The sequence below is a fragment of the Rhinopithecus bieti genome, unplaced genomic scaffold (assembly GCF_001698545.2).
Source record: "Rhinopithecus bieti isolate Rb0 unplaced genomic scaffold, ASM169854v2 scaffold_10015, whole genome shotgun sequence".
Taxonomy (NCBI): domain Eukaryota; kingdom Metazoa; phylum Chordata; class Mammalia; order Primates; family Cercopithecidae; genus Rhinopithecus; species Rhinopithecus bieti.
Genome location: NW_016806417.1, coordinates 46,105 through 65,474, shown reverse-complemented (window position 1 = coordinate 65,474; position 19,370 = coordinate 46,105). Strand labels below are relative to the sequence as shown.

The following is a 19,370-nucleotide window of genomic DNA, read 5'->3' as shown; positions in this document are numbered from 1 at the left end:
TTCACCCACCTGCCCTCTAATTTTTACTATTGTGAAGATATCAAGAGAGAAATTAACTGTAGAGGGATTTTGGTTTTGTCAGGTTGCTGACAAAGTAATCTAAAGATGTATTTTGTGTCTTGTCAATAAAGCATGTTTAGCGGAATATTAGATTTGTGTGCCATATACAGTATCAGTATTAAATATATGATGGGCTTACTAACGTCCCTATAAAATATTTGTCTTTTGGTTTTATGTTTTGAGTGTTTGGATGAAAATCTAATTTCTTTAATCACAGTTTTAAATGGCAATGCTGACTTTTTCATGTCGGTAACTTTGGAATATGAAATATTCTTAAAACCAAATTGTCTTTAGGCTTTTTTCTCTTGAAGATCTTAAAATCCTTGTACAGAATGAATTAGGTTAGCAAAACATTTTGAAAAGTAATTTTAGAAATAGCTGGAGAGATGCCTGGGTGCCTGGGGAATATTGCTGAAGTAGAGTAGTTATATGAATAAATGGAAACAAATTTCTACACAATAAAACAATTATTTCCGGAAGAAAGTCTCCAGTTCCCCAACTTTCTAGTCCTCTCTCTGGTACATGAACTTGTCTGAGGTTCATGCCTTTCATGTCAGTTTCAGAGAGGAGGCTTAGTATGTAAATGCTGTGGATACTAGCTTCTAAAATATACTTGCACCTTTCCTGAGAGCTGATTCAGGAAGTGTAGAGAAGAAACGGGTGCTAAGGAAGAAGAGGTGGGGCTGGAGGCAGCTGTGGGGTAGGCTTCCCATAGGGTGATGGGAAGGTAACTGGGACACTGAAGAAGTAAGAAATTAGAGGATGATTTGGGCCTGTGTAGTATCTATGCTCTGCTGCTCCATCACTTTCTAACCAGAGAAACATTGAAGGGGAATGAGGGAAGTGGAAAAAAAGATAAAGAGGAAGATACAGTAGCTATTTTCTGATGTGAAAAGACAATCCTGAGGGCTTTTCTTCCATTCTTCCCTGATTTTAAGTCTTCCCATCTTGTTACTGAAAGTGTTCTGGAATTGGCTGCACTTTGGAGCCAAGTAGTTAATGGAGGACTGGCCAGAAACAACTGGAGCCCTTGGAGCTTGGAGTCCCACCTGCTTTAATCTCACTCATCAACTTTCTCCCTCTTCTAGTTATGAGATTTTTGCCATTATTTAGTAAAATTAGCTGAGTCACTATAATGGAACTCTATTTAGAAATAACCTCAATGCGACAAGGCTCGGTGGCTCATGCCTGTAATCCCAGCATTTTGAGAGGCCAAGGCGGGTGGATCACCTGAGATCGGGAGTTCAAGACCAGCCTGACCAACATGGAGAAACCCCGTCTCTACTAAAAATCAAAATTAGCTGGGTGTGGCGGTGCATGCCTGTAATCCCAGCTACTCAGGAGACTGAGGCAGGAGAATCGCTTGAACCTGGGAGGCAAAGGTTGCGATGAGTGGAGATCACGCCATTGCACTCCAGCCTGGGCAACAAGAGCGAAACTCCGTCTCAAAAAAAAAAAAAAAGAAAGAAAGAAATTACCTCAATGCAATTATTGTCGATTAAAAAACTTTGAAACAGTCAAGGCAGAAGAATCACTTGAGCTCAGGAATTTGAGACCAGCCTGAGCAACATAGTGAGACCTCAACTCTACTAAGTAAAGTAAAAATTTAAAAATTAGCTGGGGCCAGGTGCGGTGGCTCATGCCTGTAATCCCAGCACTTTGGGAGGCCCAGGCAGGTGGATCACCTGAAGTCAATAGATCAAGACCATTCGGGCCAACATGGTGAAACCCCATCTCTACTAAAAATACAAAAATTAGCTGGGCATGGTGGCACACACCTGTATTCCTAGCTGCTCAGGATGCTGAGGCAGGAGAATCGCTTGAAACCAAGAGGCGAAGGTTACAGTGAGCCGAGATCCTGCCACTGCACTCCAACAACAACAACAAAAAAAAATGAAATTAGCCGAGTGTGGGGGCATGTGCCAGTAGTCCCAGCTACTTGGAAGGCTGAGGTGGGAGGATCACTTGAGCCCAGGAGGTCAAGACTGCAGTGATCCATGGTCATGCCACTGTACTCCTGCCTGGGCAAAAGACCAAGACCTCATCTTAACAAATAGTTATCATTTAAAAAAAAATTAAAAATAAATTTTTTTTAATCTTTATTTTTTTTTGGAGACAAGGTCTCACCACTCTTGCCCAGCCTGGAATACAGTGGTACAATCTTGGCTTACTGTAACCTCCACCTCCCATGCCCAAGCGATCCTGCCACTGCAGCCTCCCAAGTAGCTGGGACCACAGGCACTTGCCACCATGCCCAGCTAATTTTTTGTAGAGATGGGGTTTCATCATATTGTTCAGGCTGGTCTTGAACTCCTGAGCTCAAGCAGTTTGCCCGCCTTCGCCTTCCAAGTAGCTGGGACTACAGGTGTGAGCCACCACACCCAGCCAAAATAATAATGTTTAAGGCTAATCAAATGAAGCACTGGGGGTCGAGAATAAAATAAAATTGTTTTAATTTTAATTTTTTAAAAGTTACCTCAACCTGTAGCCAAATAAATGTGACTTTTGGCCAGACACGGTGGCTCACACCTGTAATCTCAACACTTTGGGAGGCCGAGGCCAGTGGATCACAAGGTCAGGAGATCGAGACCATCCTGACTAACACGGTGAAACCCTGTCTCTACTAAAAATACAAAAAACAAAAAATTAGCCAGGCGTGGTGGTGGGCACTTGTAGTCCCAGCTACTCGGGAGGCTGAGGCAGGAGAATGGCGTGAACACGGGAGGCAGAGCTTGCAGTGACCCGAGATCTCACCACTGTACTCCAGCCTGGGGCACACAGCGAGACTCCATCTCAAACAAAAAAAAAATTACTTTTAGTGTTTGAGCGATAGGGAAGATTATTTCATTATATAGGAAGATAGTGTTCTGTTCTGCTGAGTTTTAAAACTTTTTTAAAGAGCAGTAGCCATTTCTTTGTTTGGCTTTTATCTGGTACTCTTTTTTTTTTTGCTTTTTTTTTTTTTTTTTTTTTTTTTTTTTTTTTTTTTTTTGAGATGGAGTCTGGCTAATATCTGGTACTCTTTAAAAAAAACACACAATTGCCTCCCCCAAAAGATGACTTAATTTGGAATTCCCTTAAGTTTCATTTTATTTGTAACTTTATTTATTTTTGAGACAGAGTTTTTTGCTTTTCACCCAGGCTGGAGAGCAGTGGTGTGATCTCAGCTCACTGCAGCCTTGACCTCCTAGGCTCAAGGGATCCTCCCACCTCAGTATCCTGAGTAGCTGGGACCACAGATGCAGGCCACCATACCTGGCTAATTTTTGTATTATTGGTAGAAATGGAGTTTCACCATGTTGCTCAGGCTGGTCTCAAACTCCTGAGCTCAAGCAGTCTGCCCCCCTTGGCCTCCCAAAGTGCTGGGATTACAGACATGAGCCACCACACCCAGCAAGTAATGCTACAATTTTAAAGCTATTTTGAACTATTTTGAACTATTTTAAATACTTTTATAAATATGTAATGCTTCCACATAGTTCAATATTTGAAAGATTCCAAAGCATCGCTAATAAAAAGTCTCCCTTCCATTCCATCCCCTGCTATCCAGCAGCCCTCTCCAGTGGCAGCCAACATTGTCACTGTCTTATCTTTCCTTCTGGGGGTATTCTATGCAGAAACAAATGCATATTTTCCCCTCCCTTTTTACAAATGGTAGCAGAATGTGCCCATTTTTGCCGTTTATTTTTTATTTATTTATTTTTTTTGAGACAGAGTTTTGCTCTTGTCACCCAGGCTGGAGTACAGTGGTGCTATCTTGGCTCACTGCAACCTCCACCTCCTGGGTTCAAGCGATTCTCCTGCCTCAGACTCGCAAGTAACTGGGATTACAGGTGCCCACCACCATGCCTGGCTAATTTTTGAATTTTTAGTAGAGACAGGGTTTCAGCATGTTGGCCAGGCTGGTCTCGAACTCCTGACCTCAAGTGATCCGCCTGCCTCAGCCTCCCAAAGTGCTGGGATTACAGGCATGAGCCACCACGCCTGGCCCATAATATTCTTTGGAGATGAACATCATCGCTTTTTATGGCTGCAGGTTCATTGTATGGATGAACATTTATTAGTCCCTTATTCATGAACAGTTTGGATTTGAGTTTTGTGATATTGCATTTATTTTCATAAATATAATATCACACATGATATAATATTTGTAGGATACTGTAGGATAAATTAAAAGCAGAATGCTGGGCCAAAAGGCATATATATTTAGAATTTTTTAAAGGATTTTTAAACATTTTTTAAAAGATTTGACCTTAGTTTTAAAACATACTTTTAGTTTTGTTATTATTATGAAATATAATACTGATTCTGAATGAGGACCCTGGGTTGAGAAGTTCTATACTGAGCATCTCTAATGCAAAGGCGTGGATTTATTTTCGCTGCTTCTGTTAGTTAGGGTCTGATCAAGCAACAAAAGACATTTTCAAGAGTAAGAATATAACCAAATTACTAGACATGTATTCCAACTTTTGGAAGTCTTCCCTTTCATATTAAGTATTTAACAACCACCTGTTAAGTTACACACAAAGCGCTCTCCTAGTTGCCATAAAGAATATCAAGTTGCAAAGGGGCTATCTCCTGTCTTCAGAGAGATTTGTCTCATGATGTAAACACAACATTGTCCAGATGACATAATTCTGTGTTTTAAAAAGTGATGAGATGTAAAAAAAAATCTTACAGAACTTGAGGCTGAAAACAAGTTCAGGGGCTCAGTGAGTCTGCCTTCCTGGCTCTATATACAAGTCATGCCACTTGTTGAAAACCTATTCTGATTTACAATCTTTCAGCAGAAATTGCGTATATTCCTTCAGTGAATCATTCCAGTGTGTTAACACTTGCACTCTCAGGAAGTATGCTGGATTTTTTGTATACTTAGATGCCTGCTGCAGTTTAGCAATTCCACTGTAATTTTTGGAGCAGTGCTGTTTTCAAATAAGATTCAAATGGAAATTAATTAAATACACAAATACTGCCAGTGTCATTTTTGCTTTAAGTATTTAGTAGCAAATACCTTGAAATCTTTTGCATGATTTTAACATAGTACAGTATAACAAATGCTATGCAGTACTTTGCTGTTCTCCTAATAGTGCTTTGGTGGTTATGTGCAGATGCATGTATTTTAAATTTTTAACAGCCTTCTACTAAAAAATGTACTTATTAACAGGCTTAATGCTTCATTTCCTAAATGAAAAGGTTCAATTCATTAGTTACTGTAGAGGCTTTTAAATTGAATGAGAACAAAGTGATCAAGAAAGACAACCTTCATATTAAACCACCTTGCCAAGATTTGACCATTCATGGAGACAATTAGCTAATCATTAACTGGACTTACTGTAGTCAAGACTTGAAGTTCCTCTGGAATATTATTTTATTGAGTCAAAGATTAGCTGACTTACAGACAGGGCAAGAAAGAATGGAAGTTTCTTTTCCTACTGTTAGCCCTCTAAGTTTAAAGAGAAGGGTAACCTTTTACTTTTCTGATATTTTCTATTACTATTCTAATTCATAGGGATATCTGTGTTTGCCTTACATGGCATTGCAGCAGCATCATCTTCTCTCCGATGTCACCGTTCGGGGGTTTGTTGCTGGAGCTACTAACATCCTTTTTCGACAACAGAAACACCTCAGTGATGCCATTGTGGAAGTACGTTTATGTGTGAGTGTGTGTATTTGGCCCTGCTCATCCCAGTTTTCCTTTCTTAACTACAATTATGAATATATAGTAACAACACTAGTAATGACAGTAACTGCATACTGCATGCCATGTATTCTAAGTATTTTATGTGTATTAACTGGTCTAATTCTCATAAAAACACAGTCAATAGAACTGTACTATCCACATTTTATACCTGCAGAGGCTAAGAAATAGAGAGATGAAGTGATTTGTACAATATCAAACAGCCAGTAAACGGGTAAACCAGGATTCCAACCTGAGCAACTGGGCCTACCACTACCTCACGATTTTTAACATGTGTTTGTTGTTTAAGTAATTTCAGTCCTTCTAGCCTGTTCAGAATGCTCTTGATACCAAGAAGGAAGCTAGGAATAAATATTTGACATCAGTATATAAGAAATTTAAATCATTTATTTTACAACTGAAATAATCTTTATTTTTCCTCTTTTTTTGTTTTTTTGAGACAGTTTTGTTCTTGTTCCCCAGGCTGGAGTGCAATGGCGCGATCTCAGCTCCATGCAACCTCCGCCTCCTGGGTTCAAGCAATTCTTCTGCCTCAGCCTCCCAAGTAGGTCGGATTACAGGTGCCCACCACCATGCTTTGCTAATTTTTTCTATTTTTAGTAGAGATAGGGTTTCACCATGTTGGCCAGGTTGGTCTCGAACTCCTGACCTCAGGTGATCCACCCACCTCGGCCTCCCCAAGTGCTGGGATTACAGGCATAAGCCACCACACCCAGCCTGAAATAATTTTTGAGAAATTTCATAAGGCTCGGTGCAGTGACTCAAACGTGTAATCCCAGCACTTTGGGAGGCCGAGGTGGGTGGATCACCTGTGGTCAGGAGTTCAAGACTAGCCTGGCCAATATGGCGAAACCCTGTGTCTACTAAAAATACAAAAAAAAATTAGCCAGACATGGTGGTGCGTGCCTGTAGCCCCAGCTACTCGGGAGGCTGAGGCAGGAGAATCGTTTGAACCTTGAAGGTGGAGGTTGCAGTGAGCCAAGATCGCACCACTGCACTCCAGCCTAGGTGACAGAATGAGACCCTGTCTCAAAATAAATAAATAAATAAATAAATAAATAAATAAATAAATAAAAGTCCAGGCGCAGTGGCTCAAGTCTGTAATCCCAGCACTTTGGGAGACTGAGGTGGGTGGATCATGAGGTCAGGAGTTCAAGACCAGCCTGGCCAACATGGTGAAACCCTGTCTCTACTAAAAATACAAAAATTAGCTGGGTATGGTGGCAGGTGCCTATAATCCCAGCTGCAGCTACTTGGGAGNACAGAATGAGACCCTGTCTCAAAATAAATAAATAAATAAATAAATAAATAAATAAATAAATAAAAGTCCAGGCGCAGTGGCTCAAGTCTGTAATCCCAGCACTTTGGGAGACTGAGGTGGGTGGATCATGAGGTCAGGAGTTCAAGACCAGCCTGGCCAACATGGTGAAACCCTGTCTCTACTGAAAATACAAAAATTAGCTGGGTATGGTGGCAGGTGCCTATAATCCCAGCTGCAGCTACTTGGGAGGCTGAGGCAGGAGAATCGCTTGAACCCGGGCGGCAGAGGTTGCAGAGAGCCAAGATTGTGCCACTGCACTCCAGCTTGGGCGATAGAGTGAAACTCCATCTCAAAACAAAAAAATTCAGCCACACTAAGGTTTTTGTAGTTTCTGACAGAACATATGAAAACATGTTTCTTGGGCGAATGGTTATAATATAATGAAAGCTCAGGATTCAAAGATGTATTTATTATAATCCCAAATTTGAAGAAGAAAAAGTATATACATTTTCCAAGACAGGAGGATACGGATGGGAGAACTATGGAGCTGCTTCAACATTATTGGTTACATTCTAGTTCTGTAGTTGGTTGGTGGGTTCATAGGAATTTCTTTTATTATTATACTTCAAAACTAACCTGTAAGTTAGTTACATGTATTTCTTAGTATACCAATTATTACATAGTAAGATATTCTAAAGTATCTGGCTGGGCATGGTGGCTCACGCCTGTAATCCCAGCACTTTGGGAGGCCGAGGCGGGTGGATCACGAGGTCAGGAGGTCGAAACCATCCTGGCTAACACGGTGAAACCCTGTCTCTACTAAAAATACAAAAAATTAGCTGGGCACGGTGGCGGGCGCCTGTAGTCCCAGCTACTCAGGAGGCTGAGGTAGGAGAACAGCATGAACCCGGGAGGCGGAGCTTGCAGTGAGCCGAGATTGCACCACTGCAACCAGCCTGGGCAACAGAGCAAGACTCCATCTCAAAAAAAAAAAAAAAAAAAACAACCAAGAATATTCTAAAATATCTGCACTCAAAAGTATTTAAGGAATTACACTTGTTAAATGTGTTCATTTCTGCTAGTGAAATAAAGGTGATTTTTACATGTATTTCTATGTTTTCCCAAATATCTGCAATCTATGTGAGTAATTTTATAGTTTAAAATACTACATTTATGTGTGTTATTTTCTAAAAACAAAGTGAACATTTTATAAATAGAAAGAAAACTTCAGTGTACAGACCTCTTTCTTAGACTCACCTTTTGAGAATGCTATTATTCATATTTTTTATTTCCAGCTCCACCTTCCCCGTAGTTACTCTGTAAAGTGTGGCATGGATGTCTGCGTGAATGCCCAGACTCTGACTTGTACCTGGATACCCTCTAGGTAGAAGAAGCTCTGATCCAGATCCATGATCCAGAACTCAGGAAGCTGCTTAACCCAACCACTGCAGACCTAAGGTTCGCAGATTACCTAGTGAGGCACGTGACTGAGAATCGGGATGACGTCTTCCTAGATGGCACGGGCTGGGAGGGAGGTGACGAATGGATCCGGGCGCAGTTTGCGGTTTACATTCATGCCCTGCTGGCTGCCACACTGCAATTAGGTAAGAAACCACGCAGAGCACACAGCTACTGTTTTATTATAATTTTTCATTTTGTAACATTTATGAGGTTTTGGATTGCACAATAAATACATATTCCTTATAGAAAAATTACCAGTTATTCCCTCACACAGAGATAGCCACTTTTAACATCTTGAGTACTTTATAGCCTTGCAGATCTTTTCCTATGCATGTATTTTGGATTTTGGTTTCATGGTACTTTTGGTGGTCCTTTTACAAAAATGGATCCCTTTATACATGTTTTCTGAAACTTTTTATTACTTTAGAAACATGTATCAACATAACATGAACATACATCATCACTTTTACATGGCTGCTTCGTATTCTGTGTTTGGCAGCTATTTATGAATATTGCCTACATGTTTTAAGATGTATAAAGGGAGAAAGAAGAATATAAAAAATAGAAATCATTGAAAACCATGTTGTAAATGATTAAATCTTCAAATTTATAATCCATTCTAAGAAATATTATTATTCCTATTAAATGGTTAAAATGGGGCAGGTAAACATGGACTTACTCCTGCATTAAAACTATCTCATTCCCCTTGGGAAAAAAATATATGAATAGTGAAAATGGAGCTCTGCAATGAGCTTTTCACATTGGACATTTGGCAAATATTCATTAGAGTTGTTAGAAATGTGTTGAGCTTGTCTTTTTGTTTCAATTAACCATTATTTTTTCAATTGTGATGAAATACACATAGCATAAAATTTACCATCTTTACGATTTTTAAATGTACAGCTCCACAGTGGCATTAGATACATTCACATGGTTGTATCAGTAGATTTTTTTAATCACCACCACCACCGCCGCCCCCGCCACATGCTCCCAGGTTAGTTGTTCACGGTGCATATAAGGAGTTTTAAATCAGGTTTCAGGAGAGTTTTTCATTTGTAAAAGATAGCTAAGGAACAAGTCCTCATTTGTTAATGGGATATTTTTAAATGTTTGCCACCACTACCAATGTAGCAGCTGAGACACCAAAATTAAATCCTTTAACCCCAAATCATTCAGTAATCTAGAAAGAAAACTTCAGTCTCCACTGTCATGTAGCTTAATTAATTTGCTTTTTTAAAAATATTTGCCCAGGAGGCTGTAAGCACTGAATAATAGTAGCTCACTTTTTTTTTGAACATTAAATATATGCAGGGACCAGTGTTCTGAGCACTTCACCTCTAGTAATTCATTTCATCCTCACAGCAATCCTGAAGGTAGGTACCTTGTCATCACCTTTTACAGAAGAGAAAATGAAGCTCACAGAGGTTAAATAGCTTGCTCATCCATCTGATAAGAGGCTTAGGCGGGATCTGATCCCAAACAGTTTGGCTTAGGCCCATATTCTTAACAAGTAACAAGGTCAAATGAGGAAATTCACCCCAATGAACTGCTTGAGGAACGTGTTCTTAGAGCAAATTCTTTATGCTGTATATGGAACTGTGTATTTCATTCATTTCCTTTCCTAGCAACAAAAGGTACTTTGTATTTCACCTTCAAAGCAAACAACATGGAATTAATATATGAAGTAATAGCCATTTTTATCAGTTCTCCAAACCATTTCTGATCTTCCAAGTGAAGGAAACACACATGGATACTTTCCCATGGTATTGATAAAGCTGAAAACTTTATCAGTTTTCTGTATATTCTTTTAAGTCTTTTTTTTTTTTTTTTTTTTTTTTGAGACAGAGTCTCACTCTTGTCGTCCAGTCTGGAATGCTGTGGCGTGATCTTGGCTCACTGTAACCTCCATCTCCCAGTTTCAAGCGATTCTCTTGCCTCAGCCTCCTGAGTAGCTGGGACTACAGGTGCCCGCCACCGCGCCCGGCTAATTTTTGTATTTTTGGTAGAGATGGGGTTTCGCCATGTCGGCCAGGCTGGTCTCGATCTCCTGACCTCCGGTGATCCACCCTGCTCGACCTCCCAAAGTGCTGGGATTACAGGCATGAGCCACCGTGCATGGCCTTTTTAAAGTGTTTTTGACAGTGAAATGCTAGGAAATTCAAGAATGAAACACCAAATAGACAAAGTCCAAAGAAGAGAACATCATGACTGAAAGAACCACTTTGTGTGTTCATTCTTAATCTCTTTTTTTGTAGAAAAATGTAATTTATAAAAAAGTAGAAAGATAGGCCGGGCGCAGTGGCTCAAGCCTGTAATCCCAGCACTTTGGGAGGCCGAGACGGGCGGATCACGAGGTCAGGAGATCGAGACCATCCTGGCTAATACGGTGAAACCCCGTCTCTATTAAAAAAATACAAAAAACTAGCCAGGCGAGGTGGCGGGCCCCTGTAGTCCCAGCTACTCCGGAGGCTGAGGCAGGAGAATGGCGTGAACCCGGGAGGCGGAGCTTGCAGTGAGCTGAGATCTGGCCACTGCACTCCAGCCCGGGCGGCAGAGCGAGACTCCGTCTCAAAAAAAAAAAAAAAAAAAAAAAAAAAAAAACCCAATTGCCTATGCCATGCATATAAACCAGTATGTTTATTCACTGTCAAGCATACAGTTTTTGATTAATTAATAATACTGTCCTCATAATGGTAAGGATAACGTGGAAATATTTTGGAGTTGTAAGGAACCTTGGAAAATATCTGGCTCAACCCTCTTATTTTCCAGTTAGGAAAATGAAGTTCTGAGTGATTAAGTGACTTGTCAAAGGCCCACATAGCTCCTTAACAGGATTTCTGGAACTAGACCCAAGTTTCCTGACATCTGGTAGGCTATCTCCCCCAAATATGGGAGGGCAGGGGGATAAAGTCGTTCCTTTACCCTTTTTGGTTGTAGTCTTCACATCCCTGAATGGCTACAGCCCAGCTCAACTTCTTTCAAATATTTACTTGACAGATAATGAAAAGATATTATCGGACTATGGGACAACTTTTGTTACAGCATGGAAGAATACTCACAACTACAGGGTGTGGAACAGCAACAAGCATCCAGCACTTGCAGAAATAAATCCAAAGTAAGTGCATCCTCTGAAGATTGTAGTACATAATGGTTGGTTTACGAGTGCCCAATACAAAGAAAAATCTATTTTAACTTTGATATGGTGAATATCTTCAAGAATCCCCTTAAGTAGGTCATAAAAAGGCTCCCAAATATAGAGAAACAGCTTAGAAACTGCTTCCATATTCAGATTGTTATACAAAAAGCATGAGCATTATGGGAAGCACTGACATTTCCCTGGCTCTCGATGTGATTCAGAGAGGAAGTCCCTGGCACTCGGTGATGCTCAGTACACAGTAATTCTTCTCTCTTTCCCTGGAGCTGTTCTTTACCAGAATGGTTCAACAAGATAGAATCCTAGAAGGGAATACCACTGGTTTACTGTATGCGTAAAACTAGGAGGCTATTTTAAAACATGACGTATGCGAAACCAATTAAAGTTAATATCTGGGGCTGGGGTCATGCCTGTAATCCCAGCACTTTGGGAGGCTGAGGCAGGTGGATCACAAGGTCAGGAGATCGAGAACATCCTGGCTAACGATGTGAAACCCTGTATCTACTAAAAATACAAAAAAATTAGCCAGGCGTGGTGGCAGGCGCCTATAGTCCCAGCTACTTGGGAGGCTGGGACAGGAGAATGATGCGAACCCGGGAGGCGGAGCTTGCAGTGAGCTGAGATCGCGCCACTGCACTCCAGCCTGGGCGACAGAGTGAGACTCTGTCTTAAAAATAAATAAAAGTTAAAAAGATGATGTGGTTTTTTATAATGATACAAGCATACACCATTTTATTTTTTTTTCCTTGAAACGGACTCTCACTCTGTTGCCCAGGCTGGAGTGCTGGTGCGATCTTGGCTTACTGCAACCTCTGCCACCCAGGTTCAAGCAATTTTTCTGCCTCAGCCTCCCGAGTAGCTGGGATTACAGGCACCTCCCACCAGGTCCGGCTAATTTTTGTATTTTTAGTAGAGACGGGGTTTCACCATCTTGGCCAGGCTGTTCTTGAACTCCTGATCTCGTGATCCACCTACCTTGGCCTCCCAAAGTGCTGGGATTACAGGCGTGAGCCACCATGCCCAGCCAAGCATACACCATTTTCATTTGTATTTTAAACTTCTTTGTGAGGAACAAAAGTCACCTTCGTACTGACTACTATATTATCTTAGGACTAGAGTTAACTTTTCTAATGTGATTTAAGACGTGCTAAAGCGCCGGGCGCGGTGGCTCAAGCCTGTAATCCCAGCACTTTGGGAGGCCGAGACGGGCGGATCACGAGGTCAGGAGATCGAGACCATCCTGGCTAACACAGTGAAACCCCGTCTCTACTAAAAAAATGCAAAAAACTAGCCGGGCGAGGTGGCAGGCGCCTGTAGTCCCAGCTACTCGGGAGGCTGAGGCAGGAGAATGGCGTGAACCCGGGAGGCGGAGCTTGCAGTGAGCTGAGATCCGGCCACTGCACTCCAGCCTGGGCGACGGAGCGAGACTCTTGTCTCAAAAAAAAAAAAAAAAAAAAAAAAAAAAAAGGCGAAAAAAAAGAATTTTCTCTAAAACACACTCACCCCACCCCAGATATTTAAGCCATAGCAACCTGGGGAAGTATCTGCATGAGTAAGGTGGTACACAGAGGGTTTTGGTTAACATGTCTGCTAAGCTTTGTATTATGCATCAAGAAAAATAACCAAGGAGCTGGGCACATTGGCGTGTGCCTATAGTCCCAGCTACTTGGGAAACTGAAGCGGGAGGATTACTTGAACCTAAGGTTTCAAGGCCAGCCTAGGCAACATAATGAGACCCCATCTTTTAAAGTAAAAATGACTAGGTTCAGCACCAATTTTGGTGAATTTCATCATCACAGTTGGCTGTAACAGAAACCTANAGGCTGAGGCAGGAGAATGGCGTGAACCCGGGAGGCGGAGCTTGCAGTGAGCTGAGATCCGGCCACTGCACTCCAGCCTGGGCGACGGAGCGAGACTCTTGTCTCAAAAAAAAAAAAAAAAAAAAAAGACGTGCTAAAAAGGATACTTTGCTGCACACACACTCACACACACCCCAGATATTTAAGCCATAGCAACCTGGGGAAGTATCTGCATGAGTAAGGTGGTACACAGAGGGTTTTGGTTAACATGTCTGCTAAGCTTTGTATTATGCATCAAGAAAATAACCAAGGAGCTGGGCACATTGGCGTGTGCCTATAGTCCCAGCTACTTGGGAAACTGAAGCGGGAGGATTACTTGAACCTAAGGTTTCAAGGCCAGCCTAGGCAACATAATGAGACCCCATCTTTTAAAGTAAAAATGACTAGGTTCAGCACCAATTTTGGTGAATTTCATCATCACAGTTGGCTGTAACAGAAACCTATATTGCCATTTGACTATAGTAAAAACAGAAAATTAAAAGGCAAAACCATTTTAATAGTATTAAATGAAAGGGCTGAGTTCAAAGTGTTCTCCCTCACTGACTACAAAGTCTCTATTCTCAACATACTGAAGGGAAACAGATGTGGAGGTGCTTAGCAGGATGGCACTCACAGGGTGGTGCAGGAAGGCAGGTCAGCCTTGACTGTCCAAGCAGTCAACATGCAGAGCCATCCCAGTCTCCCCCCTGGGCTCTGCACTGGGAAGCCTGGTCAGATCTTTATCTGTCACTACATCTGGTGCTTTTAACTTGAACCAGCTCTACAGATGTTAGTACAGGTCCAAAAAAGCCTTAGCTGAGATGAGTTTTAAAAGGATTATGAAATAGTGCTTAGAAGAACATGTGAAGAAATTGAGGCTATTTAGATTGAAAAGAAAGCTGAAGAATGACTTGTTAACTAAAATATATAGGTAGGGAAATCACGCAGATATGATAGTGCAGGCCAAGGGAGAACTTCCCTTTCGTCTTCTGAAGGTTCACTGGAAAGTCAGCTGGCAAAAGGCAGATTAATAGGAGAAATGGCATGCAAATTTATTAATGTGCATGAGGGAGAGCTACAGGGTGACTGGATTGTGTAACCAACTTCACACTTAGCAGCCCTCAGAGAGAATTGATGGTAAATGTTTCTTTCAGACCTTTAAAGGTGTCAGACACTCAGTTCATCTTTCCTATATCTTGATATTGGAGGGCCTCAGCACAAACCAGGCTGCATTAATGCAGATTTTCTCCACAGATGCAAATCTACCCCCAAAAAGACAGCTTTTCAGTTATTCTTGCATTTCCAGCCCTTCTGAATAGCCATCTTGAAACACATCAGAGAAGTATATTTTGGGGTGAATAGTTAGTTTTCCTCAATAGCAAATTTTCAATGTTTTACCAAATTAAAATAACAAATGCAGCCGGGCCTGGTGGCTCACACCTGTAATTCTAGCACCTTGGGAGGCCGAGGTGGGTGGATCACGTGAGCTCAGGAGTTCAAGACCAGCCTGGGCAACATTGTGAAACCCTGTCTCTACTAAAAATACAAAAAATTAGCCGGGCATGGTGGTACATGCCTATACTCCCAGCTACTCAGGAGGCTGAGGCAGGAGAATCGCTTGAACCTGGGAGGCAGGTTGCAGTGAGCCGAGATTGCGCCACTGCAGTCCAGCCTGGGTAACAGTGAGACTCTGTCTCAAAAAAATAAAATAAGAAATGCTAGAATTCTGTTGTTATCAGAGGGTGTCATTTAGAAATATTTCAAACTAATTATAACTTTTGAGAAGTATGAAACCCTTTAACTCTTAAAGATTAGGGAAGGCAGTATTCTAACTTAACAAGCAGCAGGCATATTTCATCCCTTAAATATAGCCATTCCAGAGCATAGAGAATGATCAAGTGATGTGTCAGTATTTCAATCCTGTGATTCAGGAATCTAGGAATAAGAAGTGTTACATATGCTTACTTTGGGCCATGAAGAGTAGTTTGTTGTCATTTGAAGAACCATTAATTTTATAAGTAGCTATGGATTTTACTAGGGTCACTTTCTTTGTTAGACCTTGACAGAGGGACCCCTGAGATAAGAATTGGATATTGACCCCTCCATTTATGTGGTCAAGTTGCTTGATTTTTTTTTTCCTACTGCCTGTATAATTGCAGAATGCCTGGTTTATATATATATATGTATTTTTTCTTTTAATATATTGGAAATAGGGAAGTCTGAATAATGTATTTTCTTACAAAAATAACGATATTGCTGGTTTTTTTAAGACTTACCTTTTGAGCTGCTTTTCTAACAGAAAGTAGAGATTTTGTTGATCCATCCACAAATATTTACATAACCAATAGCATACATTTGTAAGATGGCCAGGATCAAGGTATGATCTATGACCATGTCCTAAAACCAGTGACTCACCTTGACTGTCCTGGGGAGCTTGTAAAAAATGTTGATGCTTGAGCCCCACCCAAGACAGACCAAATAAATTAGAATGTCAGGATAGCACTAGCACAGGCTACACACACAAAACACACAACACACCTGTTTTACAAGTGAGGAAACTAAAGCTCAGAGGGGTTAGGTAATCTTTTCTGGATGTCGTCACTGTAAGTGGAGAGCTGTGATCAAAGCCAAGTTTCCTGATACCAAATTCAGCGCTGCCACCCAGCTGTGTCGTCCATGAGAAGCTTACTAATATTTTCTTGTGATAACTCTTTTTTGCAGCCTTCTTGGTAAAATACTGATAGTTTAAACTCAAACTTTTTTTTTTTTTTACAGCCATCCATTTCAAGGCCAATACTCAGTATCAGACATGAAGTTAAGATTCTCACAGTAAGTAGTTAAAGCTGGGAAAATTCTTAAGTCTGAAATTTATGCCATGTGTTTCATTGCTAATTGGGGATTGTTTTTCTCTACTTGATAGACTTATGCTTCAAACAGTAACCAAATATGTGCATAACATTCTTTAGCTCAGCGGTGTGTATGTTTCAAAGTGAAAACACCACTGTTCCATAGAGGATGGTGTGAACTAATAATAGGATTTACCATTTTTATTTTGGTGAAATGCTTTTAGCAAACCATGGCTGTCAGAGAGATGTAGCCATACATACATCCTTATGTCCTCACCACTTTTTGGTTCATCTGTATATTCTTCTCATGTATTCTGAAAATGCACATGCTTAAAAGGTTAATAAATTCATAACAAATAATTTAGCTTCTTTTCTCAGTAATTCTAATTTGGGATGGTTACAGAGTGATTGTGTGTGTGTCTACATGTGTCTGTGTGCATGTGTGAGATTTTTTTTAAATTGTACTTAACACTTCCTTTATCTTTTACCCAGTTCTGTTCAGAATAGTGAACGTGGCAAAAAAATTGGAAATGTCATGGTCACAACTAGCCGGAATGTTGTGCAAACAGGAAAAGCTGTTGGTAAGCCAGGAACAAATTGGAATCACAACACATCCATTTTCTATCTTTAATATGTAATTGATAAAACAAACATAAAGTTGTAAAGATGTGTGTTATCACATAGTAATACAAGAGTTTTAAAATTTTGTTTTATTCATTTGAAAAATTCCAAATTCCAAAAGGTCAAACTTCATTACATCTATGACAGAATTTTCTGATGGAATCACTGTTTTGTTACCAAGATTCAAGCTTCACCAGAGTTTTCTTCCCCCATTCCCTGTGCTGTCCACAGTTCTTTATAAATGGCAGAGACTCATAATAAAAGTAGGCATTAGGAACTACTGTCCTCTAAGGTAGTATTACACAATAAAGAAAATGAAGCCAACAGTTGGTTTTTCGAAAAGGTCAACAATATTTATAAAATCTTTACAGACTGGTAAAGATAAAAAGAAAGAAGATACAAATTACCAACATTAGGGATGAAAGAGTGACATTAGTGTAGCTCTGACAGAAATTAAAAGAACAGCCAGGCGCGGTGGCTCAAGCCTGTAATCCCAGCACTTTGGGAGGCCGAGACGGGCGGATCACGAGGTCAGGAGATCGAGACCATCCTGGCTAACACGGTGAAACCCCGTCTCTACTAAAACTACAAAAAACTAGCCGGGTGAGGTGGCGGGCGCCTATAGTCTCAGCTATTCCGGAGGCTGAGGCAGGAGAATGGCGTAAACCCGGGAGGCGGAGCTTGCAGTGAGCTGAGATCCGGCCACTGCACTCCAGCCTGGGCGACAGAGCCAGACTCCGTCTCAAAAAAATAAAAAAATAAAAGAACAGAAAATAGGGGAATATTGTGAACAACTTTATGCTAACAAATTTAACAACATAAATGAAATATACAAATTCTTTTAAAGATTCGCATTACCGAAACAGTTGCAAAAAGAAAATATGTAATAGCCCTATTATCTATTAAAGAAATTGGACCAAATGCAGTGGCTCATACCTGTAATCCCAGCACTTTGGGAGGCTGAGGTGGGAGGATTGCTTGAGTCCAGGACTTCAAGACCAGCCTGGGCAACATAGTGAAACCCCATCTCTACAAACAAATTTTAAAAGTCAGTAGGCATGGTGGTGTGTGCCTGTAGTCCCAGCTACTCAAAAGGCTGAAGTGGGAGGATTGTTTGAGCCCAGGAAGTCAAGGCTGCAGTAAGCCATGACAGCGCCACTGCACGCCAGCCTGGGTGACAGAGCAAGAGTCTTAAAAACAGAAAGAAATTAGTTGACTTTAAATGAAAAGCCTTGCCATAAGGTTTTTAATTTAAACCAGGCTGCCCAAGTGGCTTCAGTTTGAACTCTGTCAAATGTTTAAGGAAGAAATAATACTAGTTTTACACAAAATCTTTAAATAAGGTAATACTCCCCAACTCATTTGATGAGGCCAGTATTAGTATCAAAGTCAGACAAATGGTAGCATGTTCTTCTGCACCTAGCTGTTTTCGCTTAAAATATTTTGAATATTGTTCCACATCAGTTCTAAAATTTTTCATTCCTTTTCTGTATTTTTAACTTTTATTTTGATGTAGTTTTGAATTTGTACATTGCAACAGTGCAAGAAAATCCCAGTTATCTCTGATTCACCAATTATTTACATTTTGCCCCATCTGCTTTGTCATACAATGTGTTGTAAAAATAGGGCATTACTACTTCCCTAGCTTCTGAAAGAGGTTGACTAATCGTTACTAAACACAATTCAAAAGCCCCAGAACTAGGTAATCTTTGTGTAGGGGTTCTTATATCCCCAGTTTTCTGAATACCTAGAGAGAGACAGAAAACTCTACAGACTCATTTGTAAAGACAAACACAGAACACACAGCACTACCACTAGGTTAGTTTTATTGCAAAGGAATGGAATTTAGCACACAAACATTTATTTCCAAACAATATGCCTTTGACTTATTTTGAATTTTATTTTTTAACAGAAAACTATGTTATATTACAGATTATTATAGATACCTTATTATACATTATTACTTAATTTTTAGTGATGCTGCTACTGATAAATTCTAAAGGCAAATCTCTTCTATACTCTCCTCTCCAAGAACAGTGGGAATGTATTAGTCAAATAATTTCACTTAGCATCACCTTTTTTCCTGAGACAGGGTCTCACTCTGTTGCCCAAGCTGAAGTGCAATATAGTGCAATCTTAGCTCACTGCAACCTCTGCAACCCTGGCGGGATCCTCCTGCCTCAACCTACCAAGTAGCTGGGACTGCGGGCATGCGCCATCATGCCTGGCTAATTTTTCTATTTTTTGTAGAGAGAGGGTTTCGCCATGTTTCCCAGTCTGTCTCGAATTCCTGTACTCAAGCTAACCGCCCGTCTCGGCTTCCCAAAGTGCTGGGATTACAGGTGTGAGCCACCATGCCTGGCCTAACATCAACTTTTGAGATAATGCTGTATATGACACAATAGACCTGGGGCAGATAGAGCTCTATACA

General features: G+C 40.7%; 1 protein-coding gene across 3 annotated transcripts in view; it reads left to right on the top strand.

The window, feature by feature from the left end:
• The window catches only part of AVL9 (AVL9 cell migration associated), a 110,258-nt gene that overhangs the window by 85,298 nt on the left and 5,590 nt on the right, over window positions 1-19,370 (top strand). For 2 of the 3 annotated variants that reach the window (XM_017876406.1, XM_017876403.1), the window contains 5 exons: window positions 5,570-5,716; window positions 8,404-8,623; window positions 11,478-11,595; window positions 16,248-16,301; window positions 16,811-16,899. In XM_017876406.1, coding sequence (XP_017731895.1) covers window positions 5,570-5,716; window positions 8,404-8,623; window positions 11,478-11,595; window positions 16,248-16,301; window positions 16,811-16,899 — 628 coding nt within the window. The remainder of the gene's footprint in view (window positions 1-5,569; window positions 5,717-8,403; window positions 8,624-11,477; window positions 11,596-16,247; window positions 16,302-16,810; window positions 16,900-19,370) is intronic. The other variant, XM_017876405.1, reaches the window with a different exon arrangement.